This window comes from Saccopteryx leptura, chromosome 2 (genome assembly GCF_036850995.1).
Source record: "Saccopteryx leptura isolate mSacLep1 chromosome 2, mSacLep1_pri_phased_curated, whole genome shotgun sequence".
Taxonomy (NCBI): Eukaryota; Metazoa; Chordata; class Mammalia; order Chiroptera; family Emballonuridae; genus Saccopteryx; species Saccopteryx leptura.
Genome location: NC_089504.1, coordinates 251,465,986 through 251,493,937, shown reverse-complemented (window position 1 = coordinate 251,493,937; position 27,952 = coordinate 251,465,986). Strand labels below are relative to the sequence as shown.

The window sequence follows — 27,952 nt, the reverse complement described above, 5'->3', positions numbered from 1 at the left end:
ACATTTTAAAAATAATAAAATTTCTATGGATAGACATGCCCTCAGAACAGCTAGAACAATGAGGAAAAATGATAAAGTGGGAAGAATTCCCTTTCAGGTATCATAACTTTCTGTAAAGCTCCTGGGATAGGCAGAGAAGGAAATCACAGAACAGAGCAGAGACCCGAAAACAGACCCACGTAACAGCCAACTCGTTTTTTGACAAATGTGACCAAGCAAGTGGATGGAGAAAGGACAGTCTTTTCAATCAAGTATGCTGGAACAATGTGACATCCATAAGCAAATAAGAAAAAAACACACAAAAAACCCTCTTAAACCGCACGCCATGCGCCAATGTTTTTTTTTTTTATTATATTTTTAATGGTAAAACGCTACGGCTCCAAATCAGGAGTCAATTTTGCCTGGGCGCACTGGGAAGTCTGGGTTCAGGGTGCCAGTGGGGCCCGAAGCTCCGCCCCCGTTTTCCTAGCCTCACCCCCAACGGCTCCGCGAGCTGGAAGAAGGCCACGCCTACAGCCTGACAGTTGGGCCCGGCGGGGCTGGAGCCACGGATACGCCATTTCCGCCGGAAGCTCAATTGTCTTGTTTCCTGTCGGAGTTGGTCCTGCAAGTGAGGAAGTTGCGTTTCTACCCAGGGAAGGGTCACAAACTCAGTTTCTGAAATCCTTCTCGGGCCAGTGGTGAGTGGGCTCGATGCTGGCCCTACAGCTAGAGAATGCCCCGCCCAACTGCGGCTGCTGACGAGAAGAGGTCGTTCTCTCTTCCGGAACCAAGGCAGCGCGCCCAGGCTGTTTCCGGGGGGTGTGTGTGACGAAGTCGGCGTCTCGTCCCTACCCGCGCCCCGCCCGGCCCCGCCCCTAGCGCGGCCACGTCTCCGCTGGAGCTGCCGGGCCTGGCCGCCACCGCGGTTCCTCAGCGCCCGGGTGAGAGTTGTAAGAAGCTTCCAGGCCCGGACTGTCGGGGAGGGCGTGGGGCCGCGGAGCGGCCACGACGCGGTCCGGGCAGAGGCCGGATGAGGGGCCGCGAGGGCTGAGCGCACCCGTTGGGCCGGCCGCGTCTCCTCCTGGAGCGGCGACGCCCGGAGCGAGCCCCGCTCTACGCCGTTGGTAGCCTTGGGGCCCGGAAGCCTATTTGTGCAGGTGTCAGCGGATCTGGTTTCGTGAATACTCCTCCGTTCCAGTCCCTGGAACGCTGTGTGCGCGTGACGGGGCGTGATTTGTGGCAAAGGTGCACGCAACTGCTGTGGGAGCTGCTTAGGCACCTCGGGCAGCGCAGAAGGCCCTTTGCAAACGTGCTGTCAGGATGACAAGTGTGACAATGGTGTCGCGTGGTTAGTGTTGAGACCGGGTTTAAAGAGTCTGTGTGGCCCTTTGCCTCTCCCTCCACCTGAATTGCATCTCGTTTCCCGGTGCTTAGAGCTGTTTTTTCCGGGGCGGACACTTTCCAGAGCTTGTGGACCCGGTATTGTCACTAGCATAGAGCAGGTGAACAGCTCAGACTTCCTTCATCAGGTATTGGTTGAGTGTTGGTGGTGTGCCAACACTCTCCATGGTAGAACTTGGGATAGGGAACCCCTGCCTTCACTGAGCTCACGTTGTGGAGGGATAGAGACAGTCAGGTGATTGCTGAGAGTATTGGCTGGTGCTTGGATGGATCTGGGAGGGCTTTTTGGCAGAGGTGACTTTTGAGCCAACGTCTCTATGATGGGAAGCCAGGCATCCAAAGTTATGGAATAAGAACATTTCAGGCAGAGTGAGTAGCAAGTGTGAGCACCCTGAGGAAGGAGTAGTTGGTGTCATGAGAAAGGAGAAAAGTAAGGGCAACAAGGATGCAGTGGAGGGAGGGGCCAGATGAGGTGCAGCTCTCTAGTTTATGGTGGGAGGCTTGGATTTTATTGTCAGTGATTGAAAGCCACCAGGACAATGTAAGTCATATGCAGGTGACTCATGGGTTTTTCAAAGGGTTGAATTGTCCCTTTAAAGGGATATTATAAATATAACCCTTTATGAGAGTGAGATCTCAGTGACAGTCTATCTTGAATAGACAGAAAACGAAATAAAAATAATGGACATCATTGAGATTCAAAGTAGCCTTTTTTTCTTTTCTTTTTTTGGCAGTATACTTTTAAGTGAGAATACATTCATTTGGCTTCTATCAATTTTGACAAGCAACAGTTGAAATAACAGTAATGACATTAGTGACCATTTTTTGAGGTAATGGGACAGACCCTGTGCATTTAATGCTGGGAAAAGTTTTGTATTTTTCTTGTCATCTGACTGGTGAGAATGGTTAAGCAGTGTGTCCATTCTTTCACAGCTGAGGTGGCAGGTTTGGGATTTGAAGCCCAGATGTCTCTGCTTGAGCTGTCCAGGAGGCTTCCCAGGGATTCACAATGTGCATTGGTCTCTATTTACTTTTGGTCACTAGTATGGCCTCAGCTAGACATTATCCTCTTAAGGAAATTCTGTTTTATTTTTGACCGTGCTCTGATGTTTCTAAAGTCAACAGAAACAACTTAAGGTGGTATAGATGGAACTGCTACATGTATATACCGAATTCATGTAATCTGTATGGAGAAAGCTGGGAGTCACCCAGGTGCCTAAGACAGTGGTTTCTCAGCACGAGGTCTCTTGATATTAGGCAGGGTTGAATCTGGAGTTAAGAACACCTTGGGAGGGAGGAGAACGCTTTGTGATGTTCTAAGTGATAACTTTGCCCCCTGTCCTTCCGCCAGGAAACACAGAATGGAGGTAGCTAAAAATGGAACTGGATAAGACTCATCTTTTTATTTCTTTAAAAAAATTACAGAATGTATGTTACTAATAACAGCTTCCCAGCTGTCTGACCCTCCTATTTGTCCTGGTTTTGTCAGCAGTCTGAGGTCATGACGCCCTGAATGACTGAGTCATGATAAGTACAATTCCCACGAGGCTGAGAGTAGATGGAGTCTGTCAGTTCATTACCTGTAAGGAGGCTGCAGTGGGACAAGAGACTCTGTCTCTTGTCCTGCTGCAGGAGGAGCTGCACATGAATAGGAGCCATCTTCATGAGTTACCATAATTAGTCACAGTTGCAGGGTCTCGCATTCTGAAGGGGGTAGGACTACTTGCGAATCAAAAGGTTTCTTGTTTAGCAAGAAATCCAAATAAGGGGAATTAAAGGAGTGGAGTATGTGATGACATTGGGCTCAGACAGCTGATTCATTTGTCTCTACTTGTTTTTAGTAGGAATAGAGTTTCTCTGTATTTGAAAAGGCAGTGTTCATACTGACAGATGCAGAAACTATCATTTTGCTTTGGAACCATTAGCTTGGTCTCTAAGGAGTGGAACTCTGTGGAACCAAAGATTTAAGTCATTAGCCTGCCTTGGGCATCAACTCTTAAGTGGGGATGTTTGAGGGGTCAGGGCAGACTTGGAGTGGTGGTTTTTGCTTCCAAGGATCTCACAACGTGATAGATGGGCACATGCACAGTTATGGTGTGATGTGCATGCATGGGTATCGCGATGGCAGAAAGGTGTGGGCCCGACCAGGTGCTGTTCCTGAGTCCCAGGAGAGACTTCAGAATAGCACACATGGTACATGGAAGGAATTTGGGAATTTGCCTGGTGCTTCAGGAGGGAGGGCATTGCAACAGAGGGCCCATCTTCTGCCTGAAAAGCACTCACCTCTCTTTTGTGTGTTCTAGGGAGTACTGCAGTGATGTAGGTGCCTTCACCAATATTTCAAGGCAAAGCACAAACATTTTCTCTTGCTGGGGAGCTTGTCAGGATGACCAGCACATACAATGTGCCACATGCAGTGAGCATTGATTCCATATTGGCTCTTCCACATCTGTATTCTGTAACCTTCTGTCCCTGTGATGAAGGGGACAGCTTAGTCATCTTGTGCTGATGTGCCTCACCTGGATTCGTGGGCTCTTCTCTGTAGCATCTCATCCTGGCCTGGCCAGCATACCAGTAGCCACCCTAGGGAGTCCCTGGGATTGGAGCTCTGGGACAGGCTTGGTGGGCACTGTGGTGGTTTTTCATAGAGCCAGAACCATGTAAATCGGTGATTTTCTGAGGGGCCTGTGGGACCTGCAAGTTCAGTGGAGATTCCAAGGGTCTGTTTGTCTCTCAAACCACCACCACTTGGAAAGTCTGAGGATGAAAGAGGTCACTGGTAATTGTAGACACAAAATGAGATTGAGAACTCACTGCAGTCAGGATTGTGTTTTCTCCAGCCTCAGCACCTCCCTTCCTTGCTCTGATTCAGATGTTGTTTTAGCCTGGCACCCAGTGCCTTTAGATGAGCTACAGTGGATTATAGTTTGTGTTTTCACACATTTCTATCAGCAGTTCTTCCCAGTACAAACCCTTAGTGCTAGTTTGACACTTAATAGTAGATACAACCTTTTGTACAGGGTGGAGCAAAAGTAGGTTTACAGTTGTTCATATGGAAAATAATACAATAATTAACAAATAATAATACAATAAAATAAACTGTTTTGCATACTTACAACTCTAAACCAACCCCGCCACCCCGTATTGTTTTTTTTTATTTTAATTTTATTTTTTTGGTATTTTTCTGAAGTTGGAAACGGGAAGGCAGTCAGACAGACTCCTGCATGCACCCGACTGAGATCTACCTGGCACGCCCACCAGGGGGCGATGCTCTGCCCATCCGGGGCGTTGTTCTGTTGCAACCAGAGCCATTCTAGCGCCTGAGGCAGAGGCCACAGAGCCATCCTCAGCACCCGGGCCAACTTTGCTCCAATGGAGCCTTGGCTGCGGGAGGGGAAGAGAGAGACAAAGAGGAAGGAGAGGAGGAGGGGTGGAGAAGCAGATGGGAGCTTCTCCTGTGTGCCCTGGCTGGGAATCGAACCTGGGACTCCTGCACACCAGGCCGACGCTCTACCACTGAGCCAACCGGCCAGGGCCACCCCGTATTGTTGACAGCACTATTGTTAACCCAAGATGTCTTTGGCCTATAGGGCAACAGACAGCAAGGAGGAATGTGTGGGTTATTAGAGCTTTGAGCCAACCGTCCTTGGGTTTGCACAAAGGTACACTTATATTGCTAGTCATTTGCTTCATTGGTAGAGCAGGTGATGCCAACCCCTGTGGTTGCTGATTCACAGGACAGGGTGAGATTTTCAGAGCAGGCACAGTTATGTGAGCCCTCCTTGTGAAGACCACTGCCTGGCTTCTTTCCAAAAGGGTGGGATTTGTAAGCTGGAGAGGAGTCACGTAAAGTTTTGTCCTGAAACGTGAAACACAGAACAGTGCATAGGATAATATGAGATATACAGTCTGTCCATAAAATCATGGTGCACTTTTACTTTTTATTTTTTTTAATTTTTATTTTTTTCAGGGACAGAGAGAGAGAGTCAGAGAGAGAGGGATAGATAGACAGACAGACAGGAACAGAGAGAGATGAGAAGCATCAATCATATCATCAGTTTCTCGTTGCGACACCTTAGTTGTTCATTGATTGCTTTCTCATATGTGCCTTGACCATGGGCGTTCAGCAGACCGAGTGACCCCTTGCTTGAGCCAGCAACCTTGGGTCCAAGCTGGTCAGCTATTTGCTTAAGCCAGATGAGCCTGCAATCAAGCTGGTGACCTCAGGGTCTCGAACCTGGTCCTCTGCATCCCAGTCCGACGCTCTATCCACTGCGCCACCGCCTGGTCAGGCTCATGGTGCACTTTTGACCGGTCACAGGAAAGCAACAAAAGACGATAGAAATGTGAAATCTGCACCAAATAAAAGGAAAACCCATGCCGTTCCGCTTGGCTCAGCGGTAGAGCGTCGGCCTGGTGTGCGGGGGACCCGGGTTCGATTCCCGGCCAGGGCACATAGGAGAAAGCGCCCATTTGCTTCTCCACCCCCCCCCCTCCTTCCTCTCTGTCTCTCTCTTCCCCTCCCGCAGCAAAGGCTCCATTGGAGCAAAGATTGCCTGGGCGCTGGGGATGGCTCCTTGGCCTCTGCCCCAGGCGCTAGAGTGGCTCTGGTCGTGGCAGAGCGACGCCCCAGAGGGGCAGAGCATCACCCCCTGGTGGGCAGAGCATCGCCTCTGGTGGGCAGAGCATCGCCCCTGGTGGGCGTGCCGGGTGGATCCCGGTCGGGCGCATGCGGGAGTCTGTCTGACTGTCTCTCCCCGTTTCCAGCTTCAGAAAAATACAAAAAGGAAAAAAAAAAGAAAAAAAAAGGAAAACCCAGTTTCTGTAGGATGATGTGGCAGCATGTGCACATGCGCAGATGATGACATAACACCGTATATACAGCGGAACAGCCCACGGCCATGCCAGTCGAGATGTGGATGGTACAGAGGAAAGTTCAGCGTGTTCTGTGGCTCGCTAAATTCGAGTCCGTGACCAAAGTGCAATGTGAAAATCGGCGCGTTTATAATGAAGCGCCACCACATAGGAATAACATTACTCGGTGGGATAAACAGTTGAAGGAAACCGGCATTTTGGTGGAGAAACCCCATTCTGGTAGGCCATCAGTCAGTGACGAGTCTGTAGAGGCTATACGGGATAGCTACCTAAGGAGCCCTAAAAAATCTATGCGTGAGCCCACATTGCACTGCACTGAATAGGTATGAAACTGGGAGAGTTTTCCTTTTATATGATGCAGATTTCACATTTCTGTTGTCTTTTGTTGCTATCCTGTGACCGGTCAAAAGTGCACCATGACTTTACGGACATTATATATATATATATATTTTTTGTATTTTTCTGAAGCTGTAAACGGGGAGAGACAGTCAGATAGACTCCCGCATGCGCCCGACCGGGATCCACCCAGCACGCCCACCAGGAGCGATGCTCTGCCCACCAGGGGGCGATGCTCTGCCCCTCCGGGGCATCACTTTGTTGCGACCAGAGCCACTCTAGCGCCTGGGGCAGAGGCCAAGGAGCCATCCCCAGTGCCCGGGCCATCTTTGCTCCAATGGAGCCTTGGCTGCGGGAGGGGAAGAGAGAGACAGAGAGGAAGGAGGGGGGGGGGTGGAGAAGCAGATGGGCGCTTCTCCTGTGTGCCCTGGCCGGGAATCGAACCCGGGACTTCTGCATGCCAGGCCGACGCTCCACCACTGAGCCAACCGGCCAGGGCTGACACACTGTATTTAAATGAAGTGAATGCCAACATTCCCACAGAATGAGTAACAGTTAATAACACCTTAACTGTTGACGAGGAAATGAGATGATAATATTCTCAGCTACTTTACAAGCAATAACCAGTTGCCAAACTGGGCAAAGTTTTTTGTTCCCTTAAACAGCCTCGCAGAATGGGCTAAACAATGCTGATCCTGCTAGAGATGCAAGACGGGTCTAGAGTGATGCCCACAGTCACCTCCTGTGAGATACTCCCTCTGTCTCCATTCCACGGTGACTGTCTTGCCATGTTCTCAACCCTTGTGCTTCCCCAACACAGTGGCCTGTGACCATGTTCCCATTGCTGGTTCTGAGTGGGGCCTTGGCACCTTCATACCATGTCTCCTGGACAGGGTGCCCTGTGAGCTATCTGAGCACTTAGGCCTGCATGTCTTACACCAGGGGTCCCCAAACTTTTTTCACTGGGGGCCAGTTCACTGTCCCTCAGACCGTTGGAGGGCCAGACTATAAAAACAACTATGAACAAATCCCTATGCACACTGCACATATCTTATTTTAAAGTAAAAAAACAAAACGGGAACAAATACAATATTTAAAATAAAGAACAAGTAAATTTAAATCAACAAACTGACCAGTATTTCAATGGGAACTAGGCTCCTCTCGCTGACCACCAATGAAAGAGGTGCCCCTTCCGGAAGTGCGGCGGGGGCCGGATAAATGGCCTCAGGGGGCCGTAGTTTGGGGACCCCTGTCTTACACAGAAGTCCTGGCCACATGTGTCTATTTATACCCAACTTAGTTAAATTTAATTAAGTAAAAACTCAGTTCTGCAGTTGCCAAAACCTCACCCCCCTCATACCCCCCTATCCCCATTCAGTATGTGACAATTTATAGGGCCAGTTATGGAGCTTCTTTGTCCTAGCTGGACAGTCTGGCCAACACCAATAATGACAGTAAGCACCTTCAGGAACAGGCCCAGGTGTGGCTGGATCAGCATTTTATCCTCAAAACCTAGGATATTATAGGTGCTTACGGATTTTTGTTGAATGAATAAATTTGTATTTGTTTCTTATACAGATACAAATTGGGAAGCAAATATTAATCTTGGAATTGTTACTTCAAATCTGACAATGAGGTTTATAATGTTTTCTTTCTGTTTTTCCTTCTGTCAGGTATCATGAGATTACTTAGTTTGATTTTAAGCCATTTATAAGACTTTAAATCAGTCAAAAATGGAAAACCTACTGCAGTCCTTCCCGGGGAATCCTGACTGTTGGTGATGGCAGAGGCGGATCCTGCCAGCAGCTCACGTGCAGCCCCCGAATGTCAGCCTAGTCTGAGTTGTCTTAACCATGGATGGAGCGTCGGTCATGCATGGTGGCCTCTTGGAGGATGGATCCTGCAGTGGCGCCCCAGTCTGCCCTGATACCGTCCCGAAGGCCCTGGACGCACAGGTCCTACCTGACCAGTGGGATGAAGCCCAGTGTAAGTCACAAGGCACTCTGTGCCGCTGGCACAGGAGGACATGGATCAGATTGTGTTTTGAAGGAAGACCATGGTGTTTAAGACAGTAATGAACTTTTTGTTTGAAGTGTGTTTTTAGTAATCATATGAGTTTTTTTTAGTTGATGCCAACTTTAAAGTAAGTATCAGGTGTGTTAAACCTAACAGGAACTTCCCCACTTTATGCCCGAGCAGGGTGGAGCTGCAATGATTTCCCTTAAGGTTTCTGTGGGTGTTTCTCACACATTATTGTGCTCTTCTCCCAGAGTGAACAGATGTAGGGTGTGGACATTACTCATGCTCACATTTCTAAATTCTTTTTTGTCCTGTTTTAGCTGCACGTATATACGCATATGACCTGGGTTGTTGCCATTATGATAGCCCAGCATGTCCTCCCTTTCAGGTGCCAGCATTGAGATGAACAAAGCTGTGGATGAAGGAGAGAGCCTAGATACGCCCAGCAGGGGAGATGTCTTTCAGAATGGGCCGACACCACAGCTCCCAGGCCCGCCGTTGGCTCTCGGTCCCACCATGAGCCCAGTGGGTCCTGATGCTCCTCCAGGTGTGGCTGGTTTCCATGACAACCTAAGGAAGTCTCAGGGGACTAGTGCTGAGGGCAGTGTTAGAAAAGAAGCTTTGCAGTCTCTCAGACTCAGTCTTCCTATGCAAGAAACGCAACTGTGTAAGCATCCGACCCCTGGCCTTCTTCCCCTCCCAACCCTCCCCCCATGGCCTGTTAGTCACCACCTTCAGAGACACTTTGTTTTGTAAGACGGTGGACTGTGCGTTGATCAGATGGCTCCATTTCAGAAGAAGAGCGCATATATGTTCATGGTCTGGTGTTGATGCTGGTGCTCCAGGTCCAGATTTAAAGAGCCTGTAGTCTTTTGTCATCCTGGATGGTCAATAGGCAGCCTGTGGGAAATCAGTCTCAACAGCGACACTTTGAAAGCTTTCTTTTTTCTTTTATTTTTATTTTTTTATTTATTCATTTTAGAGAGGAGAGGGAGAGACAGAGAGAGAGAGGAGAGACAGAGAGAGAGAAGGGGGGGAGGAGCTGGAAGCATCAACTCCCATATGTGCCTTCACCAGGCAAGCCCAGGGTTTCGAACCGGCGACCTCAGCATTTCCAGGTCGACGCTTTATCCACTGCACCACCACAGGTCAGGCCGAAAGCTTTCTTTTTTTTTAAATATTTTATATATTGATTTTAGAGAGAGGAGTGAGAGAGAGGGAAAGAGGAGGTGAGGGAGCAGGAAGAACCATTTCTTGCTTCTTGTATGTACCTTGACTGGGCAAGTCCAGGATTTTGAATCAGGGACCTCAGCATTCCATGTCGACACTTTATCCACTGTGTCACCACAGGTCAGGCTGAAAGCTTTTTATTTTTTAATTTTTTTTATTTTTGTCAGAGAAGAAAACAGAGATAGGGACAGACAGGAAGGGAGAGCAACGAAAAGCATCAATTCTTTGTTACGGCATCTTAGTTGTTCATTGATCACTTTCTCATATGTGCCCTGACTGGGGGACTATAGCAGAGCGAGTGACCCCTTGCTCAAGCCAGCAACCTTGAGCTCGAGCCAGTGACCATGGGGTCTTGTCTGTGATCCCATGCTCAAGCTGGATGAGCCGCATTCAAGTCAGCGACCTTGGGGTTTCGAATCTGGGTACTCTGCGTCTCAATTTGTTGCTCTATATCCACTGCACCACCGCCTATGCAGGCTGATAGTTTTCCTTTATGAATTTTTTTAATCAACGTTGATTTTGTGCTGATCCCTGGGGAGAAAGGGGTGAACAAGTCACAAACTGGCAGCCCAAGAAACCTCCAGGCCTTTGACTAATACTTACTTTCTCATACCCAGACATAAAATTTTACACAGTGGGGTTGTATTACACATGCTGTATTTACCCCTAACCATTTAGGTCAGCCATACCCTTTAGGTCACATCGCACCATATAGGTCTATAAACAGTCAGGTTTGCATCCTTGCTATTTTAAAGGAGATTGTTGCATGTTTTTCTCACTTATCACTTCTGTGTGGACATTGCCCCAGGCCATCCGCTACAGTGCGTGTCTTGGTGCTCATGCCCACAGCATTGCTGCTGCAGCTTCTAGGACTGCATCCCAGAACCCTGCTTCTTGGTCCAAAGCAATGGGGATTTTTATTTATTTCCATCCCATGTGGTCATAAAGCTAGGCTACTAACGACTCATGCATGAGAGCATGGTGTCGCCCACCTCTTCTTCACCCAGACACTTTCTTTTCATTTTTAACCAGTTTGATGGGTGCACCTGATGCTTCCTGGTTACTTTAATTTGAAACTTGCACTTCCCTGATTACTAGAGCTTTGAGCATCTTATTCTCTGTTGGCCGTTTGGTCAGTGTTTTGTGTGAATTGTCTGTTCATATGCTTGGCCCATTTTTCTTTTTGATTGTTTGCCTTTTCTTCACAGACATTATTTTGTTGAGGCTGTAGTGTTTTTTAAAAGTTTTTGTAAGTTCATTGTCAACATTTAAGTCGAGACTTATCCATGTAAAATCTTGGATTTCTGATCTGAGGATGTGTGATCTCTGGCTTCAGTTGCCCACATGGCAGTGACCTGCAGCCACCTACTGCCTTCCTGGGGAATGTTCACTCATGACCCTGACTCTCAGGCTGTATCTTTGGTATTGAATTTGCAGATTTGGCTTTCCTACCTGTAGCCACAGGCCTGTGGGTTTGTGCCATCTGGACTGCTTAGTCTTGAGAAAAGTATTAGAGGTCTGATAAATGCACAAATTATTAATGACATTGGTGAATTCCTAGTGACATTCTTAAAATTCCAGTGTTAGGTGTTAGGGGTTATTTAAAACAACAGCTGCTTATCTTCTAAGAATACACATCTGAAGGTGGTGTTGTATACACAGTGGTTAAATTTGGACATTTATCTGCTCTCATCAGCGTATTCCCCTAAGCAGCATCCAACATGCATGTCTGCTGTAGTAAAAGGCCTTTGATTTATACCATGGTACTCATGGGTCACCCTTTGTTGTTCAAAGTAAAAAATTTGAGATTAGATATTTTAAATTCTGTTATTGACCAAAAATATAAGATGACTCGTTATTGCAGGAATCTAGGTAAACTGTGGATCAAATCATATCTCCAGATGTCACTGCATAAAGAAAGAACGTTTTGTGTGACATGCTCACATGACTGGGTGCCATTCCATCACTACTGCTCTTCACTGGTTCCTCTGTAACCTCAGAGGTCAGATTAGAGCTCAGTGAAGACTCGCCACAGGCTCTGACTTTGATTTCAGTTCTTTTGTTACTGAGAGGCAAGTTGCCAGTATTCTGTTGTACCAGCTGGATGCTGTAGGGAACCCCGCCCCTGGGTGTGGCCAAGGTGTCTTCTACCAGATGGTTCTCCCCTGCAGCCAGTGTGCAGGGCTCACAGTTTCTGTCCATCTGGAAGTCGGCCTTTCAAACTAGACAGCATGCATTTATGGAGCTAAATCATATTGGTAATGAAATGCAGAATAGCCAAGCTGCTGTCCTGATTTTCCCTCTGTGCCCTGGTGCTTTATGAGTTTCTAAATGACTGTTTCTCCACTGCAGGCTCAACAGAGGCTTCACTGCCTCTAGAGAAGGAGGAGCAGGTCCGACTTCAGGCTCGGAAACGGCTGGAGGAGCAGCTCAAACAGTACAGGGTGAAGCGCCAGCAGGAACGGGTGAGTCCTACCCTTATTTTTTTAATGTTATTTAGAAAATTTAATTTAATAGGGTGACATTGATCTGTAAGAGTACATAGGTTTCAGGTAAACATTTTTATAGCATTTGAACTGTTGATTATATTGTATACCCATCACCCAAAGTCATAATTTTCCATTACCTTATATTTGTCCCTCTTACACCCTTTGCCCACCCCACCCCACCCCCTTTTTTTTGAGAGAGTGAAAGAGACAGGAATGGAGAGAGATGAGAAATATCAACTCATAGTTATGGCATTTTAGTTGTTTATTGATTACTTCTCATATGTGCCTTGATTGGGGGTCTCTAGCTGAACCAGTGACCCCTTGCTCAAGCCAGCGACCTTAATCTGAAGCCAGTGACTGGGCTTCAAGCCAGCAACCTTTGAATTCAAGCCAGCAACCAAGAAATCATGTAGATCAGGGGTAGTCAACCTTTTTATAGCTACCGCCCACTTTTGTATCTCTGTTAGTAGTAAAATTTTCTAACTGCTCACCGGTTCCACAGTAATGGTGATTTATAAAGTAGGGAAGTAACTTTACTTTACTAAAATTTATAAAGCAGTTACAGCAAGTTAAAGCATATAATAATAATTACTTACCAAGTATTTTCTGTTGGATTTTCGCTGTTTGGCAGTTGTTTATAAAACAACTCACTATAGTTAATATCTTTTTAGTTATACTTTGGTTGCTTTGCTACCGCCCACCATGAAAGCTGGAATGCCCACTAGTGGGCAGTAGGGACCAGGTTGACTACCACTGATGTAGATGAACCCATGCTCATCTATAAGCGACCTGCACTCAAGCCGGTGACATTGGGGTTTCAAACCTAGGACCTCAGTGTCCCAGGTCGACGCTCTGTCCAGTGCACCACCACTGGTCGGGCTCAAAAGGAGTTATTTTATTAACTTGAAAATGTTTAGGTTTCTCTAAAGGCATGAACATGGGAGAATAGTCAGGAAGATGTTGTAACGTTGATGTGAATGAGGAAGGACTTGCTAATAGATGTTTTTAATTATAATACCGGCACAATCATTGATGATGTGTGCTTGGATGGTCACTGGATGTGACCAGGGACAGAGAGACTGCAGAGCACAGTGGGTAAGAGCGGAGCTGGAGGGGGTGGGGAGTGGAGGCACACACAGAAGTTGCTGTTTGTCTGGGAGGGACCATCATCTGTGCAGCCTTTCTGGGCAGCACATCTTGACTGCTTTTGTCACTTTCAAACAAATCATTGTGCGTTTCTTTCCTTCTCAGTCCAGCCAACCTGCAGCTAAAACAAGACCTTTTAGCACACTTGATCCTGAGCTCATGTTAAACCCAGAAGCCTTACCGAGGGCCAGCACCCTGGCCATGACAAAGGAATATTCCTTCCTGCGCACCAGTGTGCCTCGGGGACCAAAGGTGGGCAGTTTAGGGCTCCTGGCACATCCTAAGGAGAAAAAAAGTTTCAAATCAAGCAAAATTCGGTCCCTAGCTGATTATAGAACTGAAGACTCGGACACTAGGAATTCAGGTGGAAATCTTCCAGCCACAGACTCCTCCAGGGGCTCCCTGAAGCAGAACCGAGGCAGTGTGACGTCAGTGGTATCTGAGGTCAGCCTGTTCCCTGAGGCTGACGACCTGGAGAACTCGTCCCTGACTGGAGACAACACATCTGAGGCCGACGGGAATGAGAGCGACAGCTCCTCCTACAGTGGCGTCTCCACCCAGGGTGTGCGCGGCCTTCTGGTGAACACACCAGGTGCACATGAAGCCTCCTATGTGGTCAATGGTCAGGAGATTGCTGCCAGTTCCCTGGGCCAGTTCCCCTCCATCTCAGATGTCCTCCAGGCCGCTGCGGCCGAGCACCGAGACCGGGGCCCAGAGTTCAATGGTGAGATGCGAAGCCGGGCGGACAGCATCTGCAGCAGGTGGGCAGCACCCCCAGAACCTACCCTCCAGCATAGTGGCTGTAACACCTTAGTCCTTAATGTTTCATATGCACACGAGTCTGTTGATTTGTAGAAATGGAATTAGAGCTACTCAGTCATCATCTGCAGTACTAGGACATTCTGCCTTCCAGCTTTTGTGCAGACCTGCCTCAAAAAGGGCACAGCTGCTTACCTTGACTCTCACCTCCACACAGGAGTTCCAGGCACACACAGCTGAACATGCCTGACTGCGGGTGGGAGTGTTGATTGGCAGTCCTCCACTGGAATCTGTCTGCTTATTTACTTTAAACCTTTGGGGAAGAGTAGTAGGGGTGTATCTGTGGTTTGGAGAGTGTGGACAGATGTGATCTGATGATCACTCATGTTCCCATTGGCTGACCATTCGTGCCTTTTCCTCCAGTGTGTCCATGGAAAGTTCTGTGGCTGAAACTCATGATGAGATGTTGCAAGTTCTTAAAGAAAAAATGAGACTTGAAGGACAACTGGAAGCCTTATCCCAGGAGGCTAGTCAGGTAAGGGGTGTTTGGTGATATGTCATGTGCTTCCTGATCATTGGGTAGACTTTTATTCATCCTCACACATAGCAGCAGCCAGGCCTCTGTGCTGTGTCTGGTCAGCCTGGATTGTCATCTCAGACTGAGGCGTGTGAGCTTTTCACTGGCATTTCCTGCACCTTTGCCATCGCTGTCTAGATCTACCTACAGGATTTATTCACTCTGATGTCAGATACCCAGCCATGCCTAAGAATCAAATTGTTGTGGTTGACCTCACCTTGTTCTGGCATAGTAACTTGTCATCTTTGCCCCTTTAATGCTTTTTTTGCTTCAGATTCTGCTTTTTCTTTTCTTTTTTGATAGACAGACAAGAAGTTAGAGAGATAAGAAACATCAATTCATAGTTGAGTCACTTTAGTTGTTCATTGATTGCTTCTCATACATGATTCTCTGGGAAGGTGGCTGGCTATGTCCCAGAAACTTGACCAGGGGGCTCAAGCCAAGCCAGTGACACCTTGCTCAAGCCAGCAACCCCACATTCAAGCTGGTGAGACTGGCGACCTTCGGGTTTCGAACCTGGGACATCAGCGTCCCAGGTCAATGCTCTAGTCACTGTGCCATCACTAGTCAGGCTCTGCTTTTTCTTTTTTTTTTTTTTTTTTTTTTTTAGATTTTATTTATTCATTATAGAGAGGGGACAGAGAAAGAGAGAGAGAGAGAGAGAGAGAAGGGGGGAGGAGCAGGAAGCATCAACTCCCATATGTGCCTTGACCAGGCAAGCCCAGGGTTTTGAACCGGCAACCTCAGTATTTCCAGGTTGACGCTTTATCCACTGCGCCACCACAGGTCAGGCTCTGCTTTTTCTAATATGAACCTTGCTGTATTTAGTTAGCATATTCCTGAAAAATCATTTTCCATCCTTTAATTTTCAGCTTTTCTGTCAGCAGTTAGAGTAAATCAATTCAGTTGAATTTGATGCCATGCGCCTGGCATTGAGAGCAGGAGATGTGGTGCTGGGTAGCGTCACAGTGTGAGGGGTCTCTCGGGTGGGTGTTCATGTGCCAGGAGTGGGTGCTCAGCCAATGCGCTGCTCAGGTTTGTTGTGGCTTCTTGTACTGCATGGTCCTGGGACAGACCCATCGTTTTGGGTACTTAAACTGTGCCGATAGGAGAAGTGACTGTTGATATCTCAGGGTTAATTTTGTGGTACATGGTTTTCACTTTGTTGCACTTTAGAAGGTAACTGGACAGTTGTGTTTCTACTTAAGCTGCACAGCCGACCCCGGGACAAGCTAAGAACCTTGTGTTTTTACTTTCCGTTCTTGTCCTCTGGAGTACTGATTGGCTGTGCAATTGTGTCCAAACAGACTTCATGGTTGCTCTGGGCATGATGCTCGTCTCTATGCAGATGTCCTCACTGTAGAATCACATCACTTTTGCTCAGCTAACTTGGTATCTTTGGGGGTCTGTTCTTCTGTTGATTTGGTTATTTGTCTTCATGGTGTCTCATTTCCCCTGTGTGTAGAGGTGCAGCTGTCTCCTCTCTGTGTTCAGGAATTTCCTGCACACCTTGATAGGCTGCCTTCAGGATGGGTGGAGCACGTGCCCTTCACTCCTGTGGATGTGTTCTTCTGTTCTCGGGATTCTCAAGGCCCCACTTTTCTTTTCCCTACTTTATCTGCAGACATTGGCCTTGGAGGTCCCACCACCCAACACAGAACGGTGCCCCAGGTTGCCTATAGCCCCAACTGGCCCCTCAGAGGCCCTGTGTATGAACCATCTCCCTGCACATATGTTGCTGATTTGTTTCCCCAGATCTTAACCCGACTACTGTTCATCTTTGAGGATCCCTCAGGGCTCCTGGTATTCTTCCTTTTCATGTGGGTGTGCAGGTACTGGTGCACGTTTTAGTTTTTTGAACAAATACGTTGACTGACAACCTAAGGGTGAGTGGGCACTTGCACAGCCCTCCCCAAGTGCTGCGTACTGGGGTGCAACTGTGAGAAACATGCAAGTTCTAGTCGCCCTCCTACCCCAGGCCTTTCTGGAGAAACCCGCCTTCTCTGGGGGTGATCATCATGTTAGATGACTGGATGGTTTGGAAAACATGGTGCTTTCCTAGAAAGCTCACCTGTCGACACCTTTCTTTGTCTTGCCTGGTTAGTGTGGCAGCCTTCTTAATGCACAGGATAGAAGGGACTTAATTTCCTGATAGTCAATCTGTTTGGCTTTCTTTCCAGGCACTTAAGGAAAAGGCAGAGCTGCAGGCACAGCTGGCCGCCCTGAACACACGGCTGCAGGCGCAGGAGGAGCACAGCCACAACAGCCAGCAGAAGCAGGATGCGCTTAGCTCGGAGGTGGACACCTTGAAGCAGTCTTGCTGGGACCTGGAGCGGGCAATGAGTGACCTGCAGAACACACTGGAGGCCAAGAATGCCAGCCTGGCATCCTCGCACCATGACCTGCAGGTGGCAGAGGAGCAGTACCACCGACTCCTGGACAAAGTGGAGGAGATGCAGAGCAGCATGCTCAGCAAGGACAGCACAGGTGCGTGCATGGGCTCGGCAGGCCTCTGCGGGCCTGACAGGGCAGGGGCTGCAACTTTGATGCCTGCTCTAGGGACCATTCTTCTTTCAGATGAATGCTCTGGGTGGTGCCTGATTTGTACACTAGGTGCCCGCTTTTCTGAAGTGGGAATTATTTCTAGTACATTTCTGCATGGGTATAAGTGGGCTCTGACCCTGAGTCAGTCGTTGTTTCCACTCACCGCCCACAGAGTCCATCATTGGTGGGCTGGAGCTGCCTGCTGTTCCACAGAACTGCAGGTCCTATTTAATACATGTAAAGATAACGCTTAGATTGTGGATTAGTAGACCTTTATTTTTCCTACCTTGAGTTCAGCTGTGGTCTAGCTGGATTCTTGTGGAGGTCACCTGTGGAATGACAGATGGAATACTGGGGTTCAGGGAACCTGGGCGGCAGGCCATGTACAGAGAACCTTAGGCACTCCACATCCGCCAGGCACCAAGAACACTGGCTGCCAGCTCAGGACCTCTCTGTGTCGACCAGATGTCAGACCCTCTGATGCAGGCTGCAAAATGAGCCTCTTCTGGCAGAGTGGGCAGTAGGCGGTTGTGAAGGACTCCATCTCTCAGCATAAAGTCTGGCCGTAAGGCTTGTGGCAGTAGGTTTTAGGTCTGATGACACAAAGAAAAATGACAGGCTACAGTCACAAAGGCTTTATTCTAAAAAGAAAGCACCAGTGAAAAAACAGAAAGGTAGACTGTTTTTAAGAGCATTCTAAGATACCCAGTTTTTTTGTGTTTTTTTTTGTATTTTTCTGAAGTTGAAAATGGGGAGGCAGTCAGACAGACTCCCGCATGCACCCAACCGGGATCCACCTGGCATGCCCACCAGGGGGCGATGCTCTGCCCATCTGGGGCATTGCTCTGTTGCAACCAGAGCCATTCTAGCAGCTGAGGCAGAGGCCATAGAGCCATCCTCAGCGCCCGAGCCAACTTTGCTCCAATGGAGCCTTGGCTGCGGGAGGGGAAGAGAGAGACAGAGAGGAAGGAGAGGAGGAGGGGTGGAGAAGCAGATGGGCACTTCTCCTGTGTGCCCTGGCCGGGAATCGAACCCGGGATTCCTGCACGCCAGGCCGAAGCTCTACCATTGAGCCAACTGGCCAGGGCTGGGATACCCAGTTTCTTAAGAAAATTATAAAATCCAGGAAGTTCTGAACACAATAGTTTTATTTATTTTTCATTTTTCTGTTTGTTTAAGATTTTATTTATTGATTTTTAGAGAAAGAGGAGAGAGAGAAAGGGGGGAGGAGTGGGAAGCATCAACTCATAGTAGTTACTTCTCGTATGTGGTATGTACCTTGATCAGGCAAGCCTGTGTTTTCAAACCAGTGACCTCAGCATTGCCGGTTGAGGCTTTATCCACTGTGCCACCGTAGGTCAGGTCACAATAGTTTTATGATTCTGGGTTGCAAGGCCTGATGTGACCAGAGCTCATTGGGCAGTGAATAGCCCTATGCTCACACAAAGCTCAGTAACATATTTTTTGCATTTTTTTGGATGGTTTATTATTTAAAAAGAGCCTGAGCCCTGGCCAGATAGTTCAGAGCATCATCCCAAAGTGCAGAGATTACCAGTTCCATAGCCGGTCAGGGCACATACAGGAACAGATCAATGTTTCTATCTCTTTCTATTGCTTTCTCTCTCCAAAATCAATAAACATTTAAAAAAAATAAAGAAGGCCTGACCTGTGGTGGTACAGTGGATAAAACGTCGACTTGAAACACTGAGGTCGCCAGTTCGAACCTCTGGACTTGCCTGGTCAAGGCACATACAGGAAACAACTACTATGAATTGATGCTTCCTGCTTCTCCCCTTCTCCCCCTCTTTCCTTCTCTCCCTTTCTCTCCCTCCTCCTAAAAATCAATAAATAAAATCTAAAAAAATAATAAAAATAAATAAATAAAGGAAAATAGCTTGATCTGTGGTGGTGCAGTGGATAAAGTGTTGACATGGAATGCTGAAGTCACCAGTTCGAAACTCTGGGCTTGCCTGGTCAATGCACATATGGGAGTTGATGCTTCCTGCTCCTGCCCCCCTTCTCTCTCCTTTTCATTCTCTCTCTCTCTCTTCTCTAAAATGAATTTAAAATATCTAAAAGAAGAAAAATGCTTTAAAAAAACCCTGGCCTGACCAGACGGTGGCGCAGTGGATAGAGCGTCGGACCGGGATGCGGAGGACCTAGGTTCGAGACCCCGAGGTCGCCAGCTTGAGCGCGGGCTTGTCTGGTTTGAGCAAAAAGCTCACCAGCTTGGACCCAAGGTTGCTGGCTTGAGCAAGGGGTCACTCGGTCTTCTGTAGCCCCACGGTCAAGGCACATAAGAGAAAGCAATCAATGAACAACTAAGTGCCACAACAAAAAACTGATAATTGATGCTTCTCATCTTTCTGCGTTCTGGTCTGTCTGTTCCTATCTATCCCTCTCTCTGACTCTCATTCTGTCTCTGAAAACAAAACAAAACAAAAACCCTGAAACACTGGAGTTTGTAAGTAAGAGGAGGCTGCAGTGTGTTTTTGAGTTTTTTTTACAGAGACAGAGTGAGAGTCAGAGAGAGGGATAGATAGGAACAGACAGACCAGAATGCAGAAAGATGAGAAGCATCAATTATCAGTTTTTCGTTGTGGCACTTAGTTGTTCATTGATTGCTTTCTCATATGTGCCTTGACCGTGGGGCTACAGAAGACCGAGTGACCCCTTGCTCAAGCCAGCAACCTTGGGTCCAAGCTGGTGAGCTTTTTGCTCATACCAGACGAGCCCGCGCTCAAGCTGGCGACCTCGGGGTCTCGAACCTAGGTCCTCCGCATCCCGGTCCGATGCTCTATACACTGCGCCACCGCCTGGTCAGGCTCAGCCCTGAGACTTTAAACATCACTGCCATGCATGGTGGCGATGGGCTGGGTCCCTGCCCTTCAGAGAGGCTGGCCTGACTTGGACGTTGGAAGAGAGCTGTGGCTCCTACTTTGGGCTGATTTGAGTGCTGTGTGTTCTTGCTTCCAGTGCATGACCTGCGACAACAGATGACAGCCTTGCAGAGCCAGCTGCGGCAAGTGCAGCTGGAGCGCACGACGCTCACCAGCAGGCTAAAGGCGTCCCAGACAGAAATTGCGTCTCTGCAGAATGTCCGGCAGTGGTATCAACAGCAGCTTGCCCTGGCACAAGAGGCCCGGGTCCGACTGCAGGGTGAGATGGCCCATATCCAGGTATGGCCCTGATAGCACTGGTCAGCTCACACTTCATGTCCCATGTGGAGCAACTGCTTTTCCCTAAAATAAAAAGACTTTTGTGTTTAGATTTTACAGATGCATTTTCTAAAAATCTGCTAACCACTTACATAACCCATACTTACCCTGTACAGTAAGCACCTTCGTGACCTGGCACGGGCTCTCACAGACTCTGCTTGAGCACATCTAACCTTAAAACATCCTGTGAACCTAGCTCTCAAATCCACGTCCCCCTGGTCTCGGCCCTCCTGTGATGTTTCTGACATGCACAGAGCATGGCACACATTCCCCTCCTGGCTGGAGCTTCTCTCTTCTCCAGCTGCTTCATCACCAGAACCTCCGCCCTGTCCTTTTTTGTAGGGGGCCAGCACAGGTGGGAGCAGGCACAGGTGCACAGGCATTCTGGGGCTTCTCCCTCTGGATTGCATTCTACAACAGCTGGCAAGTGGCTGAAATGTATTTTGCTTTAAACTTCAGAGCTTTAGATTAATTGGGTTGATATTGGGTTGATAGTGAAGGTTCTAACTGGAGCCTCCACCAACCTCGGGCTTCTTTTTTTCTTTTCTTTTTTTTTTTTTTAGGGAGAGATAGAAACAGGGAGGGAGAAAGATGAGAAGCGTCAACTCATAGTTGTCCCACTTTAGTTGTTTATTGATTGCTTCTCATATGTGCCTTGACTGGGGGCTCCAGCTGAGCCAGTGACCCCTCGCTCAAGCCAGTGACCTTTGGGCTCAAGCTAGCAACTATGGGGTCATCTCAGTGATCCTACACTCTAGCCAGCGACCCCATGCTCAAGCCCGATGAGCCCGTACTTGAGCCGGTGACCTCAGGGTTTCAAACCTGCGACCTCAGTATCCAAGTCAGCGCTCTATCCACTGTGCCACTGCCAGTCAGGCTAGCCTCAGGCTCCATTTGGAATTTAGCAGTGGGTTTTGTCCCTTCTCCTTTTTTTTTGTTCAGATAGAATATTGTGCTTTTTTTTTTTTGTATTTTTCTGAAGCTGGAAACGGGGAGAGACAGTCAGACTCCCGCATGCGCCCGACCGGGATCCACCCGGCACGCCCACCAGGGGGCAACGCTCTGCCCACCAGGGGGCGATGCTCTGCCCCTCCGGGGCGTCGCTCTGCTGCGACCAGAGCCACTCTAGCGCCTGGGGCAGAGGCCAAGGAGCCATCCCCAGCGCCCGGGCCATCTTTGCTCCAATGGAGCCTCGGCTGCGGGAGGGGAAGAGAGAGACAGAGAGGAAGGAGAGGGGGAGGGGTGGAGAAGCAGATGGGTGCTTCTCTTGTGTGCCCTGGCCGGGAATCGAACCCGGGACTTCCGCACGCCAGGCCGACGCTCTACCACTGAGCCAATTGGCCAGGGCTATTGTGCATTAATTAAAACTTTATCAAGTAGAGAATGTGAAATAGCAACTCCACCAAATTCTCCTTTTCTAAAAATCTAAAGTCTACGCATGTACAAAGTAGACATTTTCTTTCTTTTCTGAAGTTTTTCTGTATTTATATTGCACATTTAAGCTACAGGACCAAATAGACAACCATGGCTCTGTTTACAACATACGTACTTAAAAATAAATCACTTGCCCTGGCCGGTTGGCTAAGCGGTAGAGCGTCGGCCTAGCGTGTGGAGGACCCGGGTTCGATTCCCAGCCAGGGCACACAGGAGAAGCGCCCATTTGCTTCTCCACCCCTCCGCCGCGCTTTCCTCTCTGTCTCTCTCTTCCCCTCCCGCAGCCAAGGCTCCATTGGAGCAAAAATGGCCCGGGCGCTGGGGATGGCTCTGTGGCCTCTGCCTCAGGCGCTAGAGTGGCTCTGGTCGCAACATGGCGACCCCCAGGATGGGCAGAGCATCGCCCCCTGGTGGGCAGAGCGTCGCCCCTGGTGGGCGTGCCGGGTGGATCCCGGTCGGGCGCATGCGGGAGTCTGTCAGACTGTCTCTCCCTGTTTCCAGCTTCAGAAAAATGAAAAAAAAATAATAATAATAATAAATAAATAAATCACTTGACAAGTTAACATAATTTTGAAGCTAGGGTGCATTTATATGAGGCATGAAGTATTTTAAAAAGCCAGACTTATGTATCTGATGCCGGTCAGAAATAGAGGTTGGAAGATAAAAACAGGAAGTGTCCAGGGAGTGGCAGTTTGAGAAATGTAACTGCTTTTTTCAAATACTGGTGGGATCCAGCTTCAGTGCTCCTTAGTTAGGGTGTTTACTACAGTTTCCCCCTTGTCCCATGAACACAGACATGTTCCCAAGGCCACCCAGTAGAGAGGAGAGTCAGGATGGTCTTTATTCTGTTGTTGCCTCGAGATGCAGTCCCAGTAAATGACGTCTCCCTTGCTCTGGCAGCTTCTACTCGGGACGTACCCATTGGATTTGGATGTTACATACTCGAAGGTCCAATTGCAGACCTGTGTGTCCTTTAGACTTCTCTTTACTGACTGCTCCTCTGGGTGCCAGCAAGTTTATACCTGGGCTCCTTTTTCTGTAGGAAGCCTGACTGACAGCCTAGGTCATATCTGGGCTAGATTGCCAGTGATATTCCCAGGAATGGCAGAGGTCAGCCTGGTGTATCCAGGACAGCCAAACAGTAGGAGGGAAGGACCTGAAATGTGTCTGGTCACAGCTGGTCAGTTCACCTGAGGGGCAGATCTCCAGTTCCAGCTGCATCTCCATCCAGACGAGGCCCCCACCTTAGGGGCTCACAGATGCACCTGCAGTGGGAACTTCTGTGTAGGTCTTGCCACAAACTGCATATTCTTGGGGGAATGGCCACTGGCCTCTGTGCTGCCAGCCTGTCTGTCTTGGCATACAGAACCCACTGACCCTGTAATCAAGGTGCCTGGCAGGATGGTGGGCAGTGAGGCTCTGTGTGGTGTGGGCTTCTACGGAGCAGTCCCTCATGAGCCATCGCCAGGCAGAGACTCTCGCCCTGGCAGTCTTGGTGACAGGCTAGTCTGTACTTTGCTTGAAATCTACCAACTTTCCACCTTATTTTTTCTTTGCAGGTTGGACAGATGACCCAGTCAGGCCTCCTAGAGCACCTAAAACTTGAGAATGTGTCCCTGTCCCAGCAGCTGACAGAAACCCAGCACAGGTCCATCAAGGAGAAAGAGCGCATAGCCCTGCAGCTCCAGGGCATTGAGGTGGGGGCCGTGCCATCCCGTGGCCAGGGCGTGTTAGTGGTTTTTGTGTTTTGGTCTTCTGGGATTGGACCTGTTTTAGACACTAATCAAGGTTAAGAAAACAGACAAATATATACGTACATGTAAATATTAATGTTACATATATGTGTTTGCATGTTTTTAAAAACATTGAACAACTGGCAGTGGTTAGGTATAGTGATTCAGTTCATCACATTCTCCTATCCAGGTACTACCCAGGCCCAACCCTGCTTAGCTTCTGAGATCAGATGAGATCGGTGCGTTCAGTGTGCTATGGCCGTAGACCTCACTTTCTCATTCAATGGTCAGTGGTAACTTGACTCCTCTGACCCATGGTGGGCCTGGGTCCTGGTGTTCAGCTCAACGGTGGGTGGTGCTGGACAGAGTAGGCAGGGAAGGAGTTTAGTACAGTGCATGGCTGACAGCATTTTAGAGTCTAGCAGTAATAAGCAGTTTCTTGTCTCTGAGCACTCAACTTGCACTACTGTTTAGTCTTCCAGTGTGCGCAGTAGTCAGTGTTAGGGTAGCTGCCCCGCAGTGTTTCCAGGGAAGTGGGATGCAGCAGCTTGGACTGGGACCCGGTACCTGTTCTTTTTTTTTTTTTTTTTCCCTGTTCTTTTTTGAAGCTGTGAGACCCTGGATGATTTCTTGACCTCTCTGACCCTCATTCCGTTTTTGTAGAATGAGAGTTATAATATCTACTTCTTAGGCTTGTTAGGAGAAATCAAGAAGAGAAAAGGGCATGTGACATCTCGGGGGTGTGTGGTATGGCAGTTTTGTGCCTCGAATATCACTGACCTTTTAGTCACGTGGAAGGTCAGTGTCCTGTGACTGGTGTGGCCTCCCATATTCCCTTCTCTGCAAATGGCAGATGATATGGATGTGGGGGAAGAGTTGTGAAAAACATGCTCTTCATGGGCTCCAGCATCAAAAGAACTAGAAAACTCTACAAAATGACTTTTTTCCTGCCAACACACCTTGATGTTGTGTCTTATCTACAAAGTCAGAATGTAAGGGTCCCCATATTGTCCTATGACCTCTGGTCTCTGGTTTTACCAAGTAGTATCAAGGTAATCCTGTGATGGGATGTTCCACTTGTCACACCCTGAGATAGGGACATGCCGTATACCATGAGGTGTCATGCATCAATCTTCGTCTCTGGTCTTCACGGGTTTTTGCTTGCCTCTCCCTCTGCCAGGCCTAAGTGTCAGTGGGAGGGGCCGTGGGCAGAGAGCAGGCAGGGTGGCCTGTCTGTGGGCAGCGGGAAGTCTCCAGCCTTCCACTCTGTACCCCTCGGCTCCTCCCTTTACAGGTCGTGGACAGATGGTGATGTGAATGAGGGTCTTTTACCACCTGCTGGGTTTTCCTGTTCAGTCTTCTGTGGCCATCAGGTTATCCTGCTTTTTAAAAAACATTCTCTTCTGGACCCAGGCTGACATGTTGGACCAAGAAGCTGCCTTTGTGCAGATTCAAGAGGCGAAGACAATGGTGGAGGAAGACCTGCAGCGGAGGCTGGAGGAGTTCGAGGAGGAGAAGGAGCAGCTGCAGAAGATGGCGGCCTCAGCAGCAGCCCTGGAGCAGCAGCTAGAGCAGGCAAGCCCCTGCGTATCCTTGAGTAGGCTTCTGGGGCTGCATTCTACTGGCCTCACTGTATGCGTTTGTGATTATCCATCTGCTGAATTCATTTTAATGTCACATCATCGGACCTGGCTGCTTTCACAAACCCAGCTAGGTGCTTACTTCTGCAAGTGTTCTTGTATGCCAGACCTTCATGTACAGGAGACTGCCAGCGAAATGTCCATGCAAATGGTCTAAAACCTGAACAGGGAAGCAATGTTAATTCTGGAGAGGGTGGTCATACTGAGTCTAGTCCCTTTTCCAGGTGAAGTTGACATTGCACCAACGAGACCAGCAGCTTGAGGCCTTGCAGCAGGAGCACCTGGACCTGCTGAAGCAATTTACTGCAACCCAGGAGACATCACAGAGCCGGGAGCAGGCCCTCAGTGACCTGCAGGTGCGCTACGACGAGCTGCACACCCGGCTGGAGGAGCTGCAGGGCGAGGCAACCACCAGGGACGACACCATCCGCTTCCTGCAGAACGAGAAGATTGTCTTGGAGGTGGCTCTGCAGGCAGCCAAGAGTGGTGGAGAGGAACTCAGCAGAGGAGCCAGATGCTTGGAAGAAGATGCTGAGGAAACGTCGGAAGTTTTGGAGCAGTTAAGACAGGAATTAGGCGTGAAGTCCAGCCAGGTAATGCCATTTGCCATCTTTTTGTATGAGTTGCAATCATGCATGTGAGTATTAACACTGATGATTTGGTTTTTCCTTTGAACCCCTTGTTTTGTAAACATGAAAGTGCGGCCAGAGCCGGGCCCAGGGCTCAGCTGGGGAAAGACCCACTCCCGCTGGTGGTGAGCTCCCAGCCTGCTTTAGCCATTCATTGGGTGTCTTAACAGCCAAGAGCTAGAAACAGTTATTTAGTCTTTGAAAGGAAGCTACCAGAAACACAGTTTCTGTCCGCGGATGACGTGAGCTCAGATAGAGAAAGCTGTGTGGAACTTTTGTCTTTTCCTTCCTATGTTCCTTAGCAGTGGGACTCAAAGGACATGGCAACAGGATAGTCTGGTATCTGCAGGTGAGGTGGGTAGATGGCCAGAGTGTCTGGATGTGTGGACATAAACTAGCACCCACACCTGGGAGCTGTTATGCTAACAACTGACATGTAGGTGAACATTAAAAATATAGACAACCCTGGCTGGGTAGCTCGGTTAGTGTCATCCCATCACGCCAAGATTGCAGGTTTGATCCCGGTCGTGGCACTTGTAAGAATCAGCCAATGATGCATAAATAAGTAGAATAAGTCAGTACCTTTCTCTTTCTTTCCTCCTTTTTCTCTCTAGAATCAATTTAAAAAAAGAAAATACAGATAGAACAGGAAGCTTCACGGTGTACAGGAAGTAGAGTTGGTTGATGTTGGAATAGTTTTGTCCTCTTATCCCACCCCATAAGCAACAAGATGAGAAAAGAAAATGTTAGTAAGGCCCTGGCCGGTTGGCTCAGTGGTAGAGCGTCGGCCTGGCGAGCAGGAATCCCGGGTTTGATTCCCGGCCAGGGCACACAGGAGAAGTGCCCATCTGCTTCTCCACCCCTCCCCCTCTCCTTCCTCTCTGTCTCTCTCTTCCCCTCCCGCAGCCAGGGCTCCATTGGAGCAAAGTTGGCCCTGGTGCTGAGGATGGCTCTGTGGCCTCTGCCTCAGCTGCTAGAATGGCTCTGGTTGCAACAGAGCGAAGCCCCAGAGGGGCAGATCCCCTGGTGGGCATGCCAGGTGGATCCCGGTCGGGCGCATGTGGGAGTCTCTCTGACTGCCTCCCCGTTTCCAACTTCAGAAAAATTAAAAAAAAAAAAATGTCAATGACATTTTTCTGTTGGGAAGTAAGATCGAGGGAGGCTGTGTTTTCTTTGCAGACATTGACCAAACTAAGTTACTTTCTAGGACAGACACATAGGCAGCTCATCAAACCAGCAGGGATGTAGTTAGAAGAATTGCACAAGTTCTGTTGATAAATTTGAACTGTATTTTACTGACAGTAAGAGAATATCTGCCTGACCAGGTGGTGGCGCAGTGGATAGAGCTTCGGACTGGGATGTGGAGAACCCAGGTTCGAGATCCCGAGGTCGCCAGCTTGAGCGCAGGCTCATCTGGTTTGAGCAAAGCTCACCAGCTTGGACCCAAGATTGCTGGCTTGAGCAAGGGGTTACTCGGTCTGCTGTAGCCCCTCTGTCAAGGCACATAGGAGAAAGCAATCAATGAACAACTAAGGTGTCGCAACGCAAAACTAATGATTGATGCTTCTCATCTCTCTCCATTTCTGTCTGTCTGTCCCTATCTGTCCCTCTCTCTGACTCTCTCTCTGTCTCTGTAAAAAAAAAAAAAAAAAAAAAGAATATCAGCTGATACTGGGAAAGCTCTGAAAGAGACGTTTGTTGGAACTAGGCATTATTGATCATGTTTGAGTTTTGCCTGTATTATTATTAACCGAGTCACTGATAGCCATACCTTGGATTAGGACTCTTATTCTGAACACAGTGGTAGGGAGTGGTGGTGGCGTTCCTGTCTCACTGAGGAGCTGTCTTTCCAGCCCTGATTTGGATCAGAATGCAGGTGTATCCCTTGTAGGCACAGGACCCTCCTGGAGCCATCAGTAATGTCTGTGCACGTGTCCCTT

General features: G+C 48.6%; 1 protein-coding gene across 3 annotated transcripts in view; it reads left to right on the top strand.

Moving 5' to 3' along the window:
* Nucleotides 1-597: 597 nt before the first annotated feature.
* Nucleotides 598-27,952, top strand: part of GOLGA3 (golgin A3) — a 40,440-nt gene continuing 13,085 nt past the window's right edge. The window contains exons 1-11 of one of the 3 annotated variants that reach the window (XM_066371256.1): nucleotides 598-923; nucleotides 8,268-8,580; nucleotides 9,002-9,160; nucleotides 12,196-12,308; nucleotides 13,584-14,239; nucleotides 14,661-14,772; nucleotides 16,995-17,301; nucleotides 20,335-20,537; nucleotides 23,570-23,707; nucleotides 25,157-25,318; nucleotides 25,608-25,976. In XM_066371256.1, the coding sequence (XP_066227353.1) occupies nucleotides 8,448-8,580; nucleotides 9,002-9,160; nucleotides 12,196-12,308; nucleotides 13,584-14,239; nucleotides 14,661-14,772; nucleotides 16,995-17,301; nucleotides 20,335-20,537; nucleotides 23,570-23,707; nucleotides 25,157-25,318; nucleotides 25,608-25,976 (2,352 nt within the window). In that variant the 5' untranslated portion in view covers nucleotides 598-923; nucleotides 8,268-8,447. Of the gene's footprint in view, nucleotides 924-8,267; nucleotides 8,581-9,001; nucleotides 9,281-12,195; nucleotides 12,309-13,583; nucleotides 14,240-14,660; nucleotides 14,773-16,994; nucleotides 17,302-20,334; nucleotides 20,538-23,569; nucleotides 23,708-25,156; nucleotides 25,319-25,607; nucleotides 25,977-27,952 lie in introns of all 3 variants that reach the window. The other 2 variants (XM_066371255.1, XM_066371257.1) reach the window with 2 other exon arrangements.